The sequence below is a fragment of the Buceros rhinoceros genome, unplaced genomic scaffold (assembly GCF_000710305.1).
Source record: "Buceros rhinoceros silvestris isolate BGI_N320 unplaced genomic scaffold, ASM71030v1 scaffold12455, whole genome shotgun sequence".
In the NCBI taxonomy this organism is placed as follows: Eukaryota; Metazoa; Chordata; class Aves; order Bucerotiformes; family Bucerotidae; genus Buceros; species Buceros rhinoceros.
Genome location: NW_010414630.1, coordinates 83,187 through 94,619, shown reverse-complemented (window position 1 = coordinate 94,619; position 11,433 = coordinate 83,187). Strand labels below are relative to the sequence as shown.

At 46.8% G+C, this 11,433-nt stretch overlaps 1 protein-coding gene across 1 annotated transcript in view; it reads left to right on the top strand.

Moving 5' to 3' along the window:
• LOC104494338 (acetyl-CoA carboxylase) overlaps positions 1-11,433 on the top strand; it is a gene marked incomplete at its 3' end in the record, with an annotated part of 117,946 nt that overhangs the window by 26,317 nt on the left and 80,196 nt on the right. Inside the window, exons 18-25 of the mRNA XM_010137154.1 lie at positions 74-224; positions 1,252-1,386; positions 2,262-2,408; positions 3,478-3,666; positions 4,257-4,357; positions 4,510-4,598; positions 5,928-6,052; positions 10,451-10,564. Of these exons, the coding sequence (XP_010135456.1) occupies positions 74-224; positions 1,252-1,386; positions 2,262-2,408; positions 3,478-3,666; positions 4,257-4,357; positions 4,510-4,598; positions 5,928-6,052; positions 10,451-10,564 (1,051 nt within the window). The remainder of the gene's footprint in view (positions 1-73; positions 225-1,251; positions 1,387-2,261; positions 2,409-3,477; positions 3,667-4,256; positions 4,358-4,509; positions 4,599-5,927; positions 6,053-10,450; positions 10,565-11,433) is intronic.

Here is an 11,433-nt window from a genome sequence, read left to right as displayed (position 1 = left end):
AAAGAGAGATTTTCCCCTTCTCATGCTTTCCACCAGAAATCCTGCTGCAGCGATTTGTCCCGTTCTTTCCTAGGTATCGCATCACTATAGGGAACAAGACCTGTGTGTTTGAGAAGGAGAACGATCCCTCCATTCTGCGCTCTCCTTCGGCTGGGAAGCTTATCCAGTATGTGGTGGAGGATGGGGGACACGTGTTTGCAGGCCAGTGCTTTGCGGAAATAGAGGTAAAAGAGTCTCAGAGAACTGACTTGGCTGCAGGCGGAGAATTTGTGTGGGATGCGTGTGTAAAGGGTTTTCTGGCTGTGGTGAAGGTGGCCTTCTACCTGTAGACCTCTACCTAGTACTAACAGAGACAGGAGCAGAATTCTATGCCAGGAGTGAGTAACAAATAAAGACCTCTCTGAATACCTGGTCATTTATCAGGTTGATTGGATGACTTAATAAGTGTCACTCATCCTCCCTTCTCCCTTGGAAGTTACTTAACTCTTAGAGAGGAGGAGGGTGAACCACTTCTGCATCACTGTGAGGAAAGCACAAGAGATTGTGTAGGAGTGGATGTCTCAAAACAGATTTGAGGGAGGGGAGGGTGTGTGGTGACAGAGGGGCAATTAAACCAGTCAGGGACAACGTGTAGGAGAAAAATGCCAAGATGAAGATCCAGATACTTTATGTAAGTGCTTTTACACTACAGCAGAGCCAGGGCTAGGAAGAAGCCACCTACTTAATTCCTGTATTCCCAGTTGTGGTGAATAGAATAGCAATGGTAGAACTGGACTGTCTCCCCACCATACCCAACCCTTCTCCAAAGGAAAGAGACTCCATGGTCAATCTAAGGAAGCATCTGCATTTGTGAAGAGCAGCCCGTGACCTCTGGAAAGTAATCCTGGGTTCCTCTGCTAAAGTGAACGTGTTGCGGTAGCTTTTCAGAGGGGTGCTCCCACTTCTAGCCTTTAGAGCGCAGCAGCTGTGGCCCTGTGGGGCCCTCTTGAGTACCTGTTGATCCAAGCAGTGTGGAACAGGTGACGTTGCGGAGGATGGCTTCCTGCCGCACTCATTTGTGGCTAGTTATTTTGTTCTACCATTCACTCAGTTCCCAATGTGTGTGCTGTTAAGCCTTTGAGAAAGCCCGAACACAAAAGGTGCTCCCACAGGTTAATTTGTTTGTGGTTAGACATTGGCTGCTGGCTCACAAAACGAGAACCATTTGGGAAACATGGAAGCCGAGTGTGTAACCTGCTTTCCTTGCTACAGGTGATGAAAATGGTGATGACGCTAACAGCAGGAGAATCAGGCTGCATCCATTACGTCAAACGCCCAGGGGCAGTCTTGGATCCCGGCTGTGTGATTGCCAAGCTCCAGCTGGATGATCCCAGCAGGGTGCAGCAGGTGAGAAGTCGCTGTGTTTTTAACAGGGGAGGGATGTTGAGAGTGGTTCAGTAGGCTGGACCGTCTCGTGCCAACCTGAGATGTGTGCGTTGTACTGGAATTATCACTTTGCCATTTATTTGTCTCAGATGAGGACTAGGACTCCGACTGCTGCCTCCCTCGCTGACGGAGGCTAAGCTTATGTACCAGTCTCGTTCTCTTCCTCCCTCAGCACCATTGTGGGTACGTGGCTATCTAGGATGTTGGAGGCTGGCCAGGTTTTTCTTTCTGCTTTTTTTCTACGCAAGTTGATTTAACTTCTTTTTTATCATATATGATATATTCCCTCTTTGGGAGGACGGGAGTCCAAGGGTGCCAGGCCCCGTAAAAGCAATTGTAGCAAATCTGGAAATACAAAAAAAGTGCCTAGGACATGGACCTTTTTTAAGGTGAAAGGCAAAGAAATAAATTCATTCAGGGGAGGTATGCCGGGGTGTAGCTGTGGTGGTGGAAGGGAATCTATTGTTCCTTTAGGAGTAGCTGGTTGAAAACAGTGGGAGATTGTCGTGCAGGGGATGGAAAGTGATTGTCAGCACCAAACTGTTGGCTTTTCCTGTGCTTTTCCGTGAGATTTTTGGTCATCCTGCATCTAAACAACGAGAGCAACTGGAATGTGTTTGGGAGACAGGCTGGAAGCTTATTTGGTGGGTGTACACGACATAGCACTGCTGGAGATCCAGCTCGTAACTTTTCTGTCTCTCAACCAAGTGCAATTTGCACTCTTGGAATTCTTTCAATTTAATCTGAGTGTCCAGTCGAGGGTGACTGGGTGTTCCCAGCCCAGCTGATGCCATACAGGAGGGTTAGTGACACTGCGCTGTTCATTGTGTTTCCAGGCTGAACTCCACACGGGTACCTTGCCGCAGATACAGAGCACAGCACTTCGAGGCGAGAAACTCCATCGCATCTTCCATTACGTCCTGGATAACCTGGTCAATGTGATGAATGGATACTGCCTGCCAGAGCCCTACTTCAGCACCAAGGTACTGGTCACTTCTCGTTTCAGAGCAAGAGCACAAGTATTTCAGTTTGAGGGAAGGCTGGCCAGTCTGCATGTCACAGCCAGAGGACCGAGAGTCAGAGCAGCACCACCCTGCCGGTGCCAGCTCGAGTTGCTTTTCTTTCTTAGACTGCCTTCTAGTCAGTCTCACCAGAGGGCAACGTGGGAGAGTCCCATCTTTACTGCTTGTGCCTGCGGCTTCGCACCTGGGAGCTGTGTAGAGCCATCTGTGGTAGAAGTCCTAGAGGGAGGAGGAAAGGAGGAGGATGAATCTGAGTCAGCTGTGGGTGTAAGGTAGCACAGCAGCCTTGTCGTCTACCTCGGTTTTCTTTTTAGCCCCTGTGTGATAAAACAGTGTGGAAAAACAGCACATGAAGAGCCTTCCTTGTTGCTTATTCTTTTCTTCATGCTTGTCCTGTGTGGGATTTCTTCAAGAAAATGGACATATTTTGGGCAATCCAGAATCGTATTTTGAGTTAGCAAAGCTATAATTCTAAAGTTCGCTTAAAGTCTGCTTTTAAAAGTCTGCTTTAGTAGCTAACAGAACCTCGGCTCTCAGGTAGCAAAAGTGCAGTTTTACAAAGTTCTTTGTTTGAAATTACTTATCGGAGCTCTGCAGCTCAGTTATCAAAACTTTAGTTAGCAAGGATCCTTGTTTAAAAAACTGCTGAGAAGTGAGAACTCTGAGCCAAGGTCGAATGTCTCATTAACTTCTTGCAGGTATGTTGAACAAGTTTTCTAAGTGAGGTAATTAAAAGGGGGGCTTTTTGTTAACCTAATACATAATTAATGACAAGTAACGAATCATAGTGCCTAAAAATTATGTAACCGATTACTAATGAATTAACTTTTTTAACCAGTGACGAATCATAATGTTTAGATATGATGTAATGGTGTTTACTAATGAATTAGCTATGGAATAAAAATAAGAGCTATCTGGGAATAAATGGACACCAGTCGGTATCACATTGGTACGTGTGGCTGGATTGTGTCTAAGCCTCCTGCGTCGGTTTGTTTTTCAACAGTCCTTACTCTGAGTTGTCTCCCTCCAGGTGAAAGGCTGGGTTGAGCGACTGATGAAGACGCTGAGGGATCCATCTTTGCCTCTGCTGGAACTTCAGGACATCATGACCAGTGTTTCTGGACGGATCCCACCCAATGTAGAGAAATCCATCAAGAAGGAGATGGCCCAGTATGCCAGCAACATCACATCGGTCCTGTGCCAGTTTCCCAGCCAACAGGTGATCAGCCACACTTAGAGAGAGGAATAAAAATGGGTTTGCATTGGGGCTGAGAGTGAGAAAGTTCCGTTAAATGATCGGGAGGTTAGTTGGAGCTGAAAAGCGCGTTTGGACATGGGATCTTCATGGTGAAAGGTCCTTACCTGTATCACTTGTGCTTAAAGGCTTGCCTCCTTCACTTGTGCTGCAGGGGGTGGTTCTCTGCTCAGCAGAGCTTTAAATAGGCGGTTTGAAACCAGTTTAATCATATCAGTGGCCTCGTGGGCAGTTATTTGCTTTGTGCCTGGTACATATGCTGCAGTGCAATTCATGGTGTCAGCGTAACCTTAAAAAAGAGTGATTGCAGCGAAGAGAGGCCTGAAGTAGTAATGGGATGTTGGAAGATGATTTCTCCAGTATACGATATTGTGCATTGATTTTTGTATCATTGTCAGGGCATTAACTTCCTGAGCAGTGTAAGGCTTTGGCCTTTGCTGGAGTCTACTGGAGCTCTGGTCTGGTCTGTCTGGAAGCTCTCAGCTTCTCTGCTGGTTGGTCAGTCAGACTGTCCCATCCAGGACTGGGACTGTCATACAATTGCTCTCTTTCAGATTGCCAATATCTTGGATAGCCATGCAGCCACCTTGAATCGCAAATCAGAGCGTGAGGTCTTCTTCATGAACACCCAGAGCATTGTGCAGCTTGTACAGAGGTGAGCTGGGGAGCTGCTTTCCGCAGTGACCCCTAAGCCTGGGGTTTTGGGGGGGTTTTTTGTTCTGTTGAGTATTACTCACTGGCAGGTCTTCAGAAGCAGGGTCCTGCCAGCCTCACGCAGTGCTAGGTTTGACTTATTTGCTTCTACAGGTACCGGAGTGGTATTCGAGGTCACATGAAAGCAGTGGTGATGGACCTGCTCCGTCAGTATCTGAAGGTGGAGACTCAGTTTCAGCATGGTGAGTCTCTAAGCACACCAAGGGTTTGCTTTCTGAAAGAACAGTTTTGGTCCCGGAAGGACCCTGGAAGGTCCCTTCAAGAAAGACTCCTCTGACTTCACAGTGACTCTAAGCTACGCAGGTTTTGTTTTAAAGGGCTGCCAGTCAGATCCGGTTTTTTGTAGAGGAGCTTATGTCCAGTTTGAGTTTTTGTGGTAAGAGTGCTCCTAGTGCTTATGCCAAGCAAATGACAAACCACCCCAAAGCTGTCTGTTCTACTGCTTCTCCACTGTCGGTATATCCATCATCTTTGACATCCCCTGTCACCTTACCCGCAGTTTACACGTCACGATACGACTCTGGTCTCTGCGGTGTAGGAGTGCTCCTTTTCCCTGTAAATCTTCAAAAGAATAGCTCTGATATGAGTTTATGATCCTCCTATGACCTGGAGTAAAAAGAGAGACTCACTGAATTAGGAGTTTCTTTGCGTGGCCTTCTCTAATCTGTAACTGAGCTCACTAAGGCTCAGCCAATCTGTGGTTTCTGGTCTTTGTGTTCTCTCACTGTCAGCAGCCACCCACCACTGGAGAGTTCCCCCACTCGGATGTTCCACATGGAGAAGCTTTATATTAAAAGCTTGATTTTTATTTCCTGATTTCTGAGCATCTGCAGAAAACGTTGAATCAGAAAAACTGTTTAAATTCACCATGCTATTGAGTTCTCTCTTGCCAGTTTATTAATTTCTATAGTAAGAAAATCAAATGCAGTAAAAAACCCCCAGTCACTGAATTATTTGCACGTGCTGTAAAATACGAGGAAGCTGTTTTCTCTTCCTAGCAAACCTCAGACCTGAGACTTGAAATAAATGCGTTGCACTGCCGTATCCAGGCACAAGATGGCAATGGAGCACTAGCTAATTTTGAGGCTTTATCTCTTACAGGTAGTTCAGATTCTGCTGTACTTTCCCTTTGTGCTGCTCCAGTACCTGCTCCAGCCCAGTGGTACTGCAGATTCATTTCCACTTCGATTTGCTGGTAGTAGAGGATGGTGCAAGTCATTTTGCTATTACTTTATTTTCATTGACATTTAAATGCAAGACAGAGCTCACCATTCCTTTCACAAGGAGGTATTTGATATTGGAGCTGTTTTGATAAAGAGCAGGATGTTTAAATTAAAGTTTGCAGTCGAGGGGGTGGTGGCAGGAGGAATGCTTCCATCCCAGAACCCATTGTGTCAGCCATGTGAAGTACATTCTCAAAACATATGTAGAAAAAGAAAGACACGCCTAGTAACTTGAATTCTGTGACACAGAGGTGTGGAGTCTGGAAAAATGTGCATTTCTGATTGCAGGTCACTATGACAAGTGCGTCTTTACCCTTCGGGAAGAGAATAAGAGTGATATGAATGCTGTGTTGAACTACATCTTCTCACACGCTCAGGTCACCAAGAAGAACCTGCTTGTTACGATGCTCATTGTAAGTTGCTGCCTGTTGGTGCTCTAGAAATTTGCTGCTTCTTGTAGTTGGATGTGTGAAGCTTTTCAAGGTACCGAACTGACAGCTCTGATCCTTACAGACGCCAGCCTGGTAGCTACAGAAGCAGTGGCAGCAGCGTGGAGTTTCTTCATGTGTTCTTAGGGTGTGTGAGCCACGCGCTAGAGGCGACCCAGGAGTGTTCAGCTCCGTGTCTGTGCACCTTCTGTTCCTGGCTCCTGCACTGATTGCCTATCAGAGCGCGAGGAGGGCGAATCCTGCGGTGATGTGTGAGCATCTGTAGGGATCTGGAGATTTAACTCTTCCATTGGGAGCGTGCTAGAGGAGAACTTCCACACGCTGCGCAGTGGCTTTAGACTTGATTTAGTTTGTTTCTTCATCTTCAGGGGTCTCTGAGAGGTCCTGCCTTTGTATAGCTCGTGGTGCTCAAACTGGAGTTGCTTGGAGAGCAAAGCAATATGCTACCAGCCCCAAAAACTGGCTTTTTGGTGGTAATAATTCTCTAATAGCAGCATTTTTTGGTCCCTCATTACTAATGAGGTAGTGTATGGTGTTAGCCTGCCCGCATGGAGGCTCTTGAGGGGTTTCACATGCACTTCCCTGACTGAGCCATAGTTTGCTCTTAAAAGCTTGGAAGTGGCTCTGGTGATAGTCTCAGAAAGTCTTGTCTTGGGTTTGCAGTGGTGCTTTCGGAGCAGCTGTCCTCTGGGCTGCACGGTGGAATCGCCCGAGGACTCGGTAGCTCAGCACAAAGCTGGTCCCTCCAGATCAGGCCTCTGACCCTTGGGATAGTGTGCGGCTGTCCAGGGGCTTGCTGAGGGATGGGGCGTCTCCTGGTGATGGAATTCCTCTTGGACAGACACAGATTCCACCCTAGAAACACAAATGAATCCTCATGCCAGGACTTGCCGTCACCTCCTCCGTGTTCTTCAGGGTTGTTACTCCATGAAAAATCTCAGTTCTCATTAACTTCAGTCCCACTCTGATGGGTAAAACTCCCAGTAAATTGCATTTCCAGGAAAAATAATTCAAAAAAGAGCAACTGAATCCTGTGTCCTTTTTCCTGTTTCCTAAAAAGCCTCAAAAAAACCCTCTTGTCACACGTAATGCTTTGAAGCGGAATGAATACCCACCTCCCTCAAGGCAGGATGAGTTAGCTACAACATGATTTTCAACAGGCTAGAGTTAGCTACCCTGCTGTTTAAGAAGCTAATTACAACACTACAATGCTATCTCTCTCCTCACTCACCTTTTCTCTTTCTATTTTTTTTTTCCAAATATGTCCAAAGTAGCCATCCGCAGAATAACTCTCACAAGCAGAAAAAGTCTCATAATTGTCCTACGCTGAGGCTGGGTTTCTTAAATTCTAATTTGTCAGATATAAGGACCCTGGCATTCTTTCTTTCTGGCTCTCTTTTTTTTTTTTCTTTCCTTCCCTTTTCGGTGTGTGGTGTGATTGTAAGTAACGCTTGCCTTAAGAATCTCATTATTTGAACACGGAGCCATATTTCCTCTGAGAATTCTGGAGTAGCTTTGAGCCGGGGCTGTTCATTTCTCAAGTAATCATGCTGGCGTGATGGAGAGAGAAAATGGCAGCTGTTCGCAGCTCAGGCCTTCAATTTTCTTCAGAGTCCAGTCACTCAAGTGTGTAATTACACGGGGGTGCCGGGGAGGCGTTAGGCCTTGTCAAAGAGCTGGTTTGAGGCTTTGCTCGCCGCCTTTGCCAATCAGTGCAGGCAAAAGCCAGCGCAGCGCCAGCTACCTGCTTTATTTTGTTGTTGTCATCCTGATTACTTCTTGCTAGAATGGGACTGGAACTTTTTGTCTAGTTTTTCACCTCCATGCAGGCAGTCTCATGGAGGCAGAGCCTTGTGTCTTCACGTTGGCCAGCACTGCGTGGGTCCGAGGGGTGCGCTGGGGGATAGGGATTGCAGCAAGAGCTCTACGTTTTCCTGTCCGTGTTGTCATTCTTCCCACCACTGCCACTTGCTTCTACTCGGGTAAAGACTGCCATCCCAGTTTGCTAGATCTTAAAACATACCGGAGAGACCACGCCGCGTGTGGTGGAAGAGCAGCTGGGTAGCTCTTCCAAGCACCATCGTATGGCTTCTACCAGCGTGGTGCCAGAAGCGTCACAAACCTCATACCAAAGCTGTGTCACGAGGACTTCTCAATCGAGCAGGTAGTGGTGGCCCAGGAGCGGTGACGTGCCTTCAGTCTGTGGCACGGCCAGGGGTTACCATCTGCCAAGTTACGGGTCACACTGGTAACTGGACCATAATTTCTTCTGGCTCACGGTCTTCTTCACGTCTGAGGGACCCTGTGGCACGTTCGGTGTAATCATGGTGAAGGCTGTGGCGCTTTCTGGGTTGCCAGGCTATTTATGGGGGATGGTTTAGGTTTGTCCTCCAAGGGCAAGCGTCATGTCAAAAGTACCTCGATGCTTATGTTGCTGTTATTGATGTATCCCTGGGAATCCATTATTAACGAGGGGCTCTGAGGATGGTTTTAGTAATAGTGTTATGCTGCCATCATTCACCTTTTGTAGCTAGCAGGCATTTAAGGCAGGATGGGAACTACTTCATCCTTCATATATTTGTTGAAATATAGTGTGATTTGAAGTTGTATGTTCATTTTATGTACTTAGCTGACTGTTGTGTGCACATCCTAGCCTTATCTGGACAGGATCGCCGTGGCACGGCGTATGTCCTATGTCCTATCGGATTTGTGTTACCGCGAGCGGTAACTTCACAACACGCAGGAATTTGTGTTTCACGTAGGATGAAGGCAGTTCTTGGATCCCTCGCTGTGAATTCACACGGTGGGTATTACCTGAAGTGGGTAAATTTTCAGAGCTTTCTTTGGGAACAATCATTGTGCTGGCCCAAGACTGGTGAGCAGGAGACAGCAATCTAGTAAGAGTTAGTAGGTCAGATTTTTCTAATAGGGGGTGGTTTGTCTGAGGTCTCTCTCCCTGAGAGCTGTACGCCGTCAGTGCTAGAGACGGCATCAGGCACGGGTGGGGTTGGAGAGAAAGGGATCAGGAGCAGTGTGGGGGAAAAGCTACCGCGCGTTGGAACCGCCTGTCCTACGAGTGGTTATTGCAGTCAGTCTGTGGGACTTGTATTCTTTCTGGTTTTTACTTTATTTTCCCTGGCGGGCTTATCAATCTAACCTGCTGCACAGGGGGTTCCCTTTTTCCTTCTCTATTTCTTGGATTTTCAAAGGGTTTTTTTCTGGACCGTATATGTTTAAAATCTCTTAAAACTTTAAGGCACCGGCTCTCTCTCCTGTTGCAAATCCTTGTTTCATCTCGCATTTTCCGCCTATGATTAATTTAGAAGAGAAAAGCTGTTAAGTGCAGTTTAAAAGAAACAGGTTGGAGGCTCCTAGAGGGTTTCCAGCTTCAGGAGTGGGAAGGAGGAGGCTCACAAGCCAGTGTGAGTTGTTGAAGGCTGTGGGATTGTTCATGGGAATTGGAACTATTTGTGGAAGAAAGTGTGTAAGAGGATGCCCCCGCTGCGTTCAGCAGACAAAGCAGGTTCAAGCCTTTACGATTCGCCTTGTTTTGAACGGCTGAATCCAAAGGAGTTTGAAACAGCGTTAGCACTGACAATTCCGCCGTTCAGTTTGGTTGTTTTATCTGGGCAGGTTAGACAGTGAAGGAGAGCAGGGAGCGTCCTCGGAACTGGCATGCTCTGATGAGAAGAAATCATATGTGCCCTGGTCCCATGGTATATCATTTCTGGTTTTAGTTAGCTCTGCTGAGCCCCGCTGGAGGAATGGCAACATCTTTTTGTTCTCCTGTTGCTGAAGCTGCCCAAAGCGTGTGGTTGGTTTGTGGTTGCGGAGTTGCGGGTTTTTTTGCTTTTGAGGTGGTTTTTTTTAAGTTCTTCTGGCAGTTAAACTCTCTCTGTTTGCTCACCTTTCCCAGTGAAAGTTCGCTAATCTTTGCATGTTACACAAGGCATTTCACTACGATTAAATGCTCTTTGAATTCTGCGTCACTGCGAGGGGAGAATTCTGCTACAGAGCTGAAAGTGGGTAATGGGAAAACATTTTACTTGAGGCTCTTGAACAAGTCAGTATTTCTCATGTGTTTGGTTGCCAAAGCAATGCTACAAATAAGAAAATGGGTGATGGTGCCAGTGCCTTCTTTCCTCTGTAGCTTTATTTAAATGTGTAAAACTACTGAAAGCTTAAAAATTGTACTTTTGTCAGCACAGAATTACAGAATAATTTAAGCAGGGACCTCTCGAGGTGACGTGGTCCAGCACCTGAGTGCACATGTGTTTGTATTTGAGGTTTAAACCCCTTTGTAGGAGGATGGAAGATGGTTTTTCTCTGTTCTAAACATTTTCAATTCTTTTTTATTTTTAGGACCAGCTATGTGGCCGTGACCCCACCTTGACAGATGAGCTGATTAATATTCTGACAGAGCTGACCCAGCTCAGCAAGACGACCAACGCTAAAGTGGCCCTGCGAGCGCGGCAGGTACGGGAGCGTGTTCAGCAAGCCAAGCTCATCCCTGCTAGAGCCAGACCACGCCTGCTAATCCGATCAATAGGGACCGCTCCTGCTTGGAGCTCGCTCTGTCGGAAAGTCTCTATCTCTTGATGTGTATTTTGATTCCTATGCAAATGTGAAGAGTAGGTTACTGTGAGCAGTGCTTTAGCAGTGGAGCTGGTTAACCAATGATTAACCGCTGCAACAGGCTAACAGAGATTGCGGTGGGTTCCCAAGCACTGTAAAATTTGAAGTTAAGATGAAATTCCTTTGTCCCCGCTCCTCCGGAAAGTTTTGTCTGGCTCAAATAGGAGGTAATTGAGAGTAGCGGCAGAGGAAGTTGAAATACGTGGTCACTGTGGTTCCTTCTGGCATTTATAATCTGTGATCCTGATGAGGATGGGCTGTCTGGAGCGTGCAGGCAGCTGTACAGAAACCAGCCAGGACATGCTATCCTGCTCCATCAGCTACCTTACAGCTGCGAATCGGTGCGTGCAGAGAACGGGAGGGACGTTTACACAAGAACCAGGTGTGCTTTGCAGCTACCAAGGAATTACTGCAAGGAATGACATTGGTCATTTGCAGTGTTTCTTCTAGCTTTTGAGTTGCATTTTGTTAATTTCTTTTTAAGCCAAAAATAACTGGAAAAACTCTTGATATTGTCAGTTCCAGAGTCTGGTATAGATAATGATTCGAATGCCAGATACTCACCTGGGTAGTGTTGTGAGCCTCCTCTTTAGCAGTTGGTGTGTAGCCAGGAGGGAGTGAGAGGACACAATCTCAGGGTGATGCTAACCCTGTCGTCTGATCACTCCTGTCACTCCACAGCCCCTACCTCCATTCTAAAAGTCTTCAGC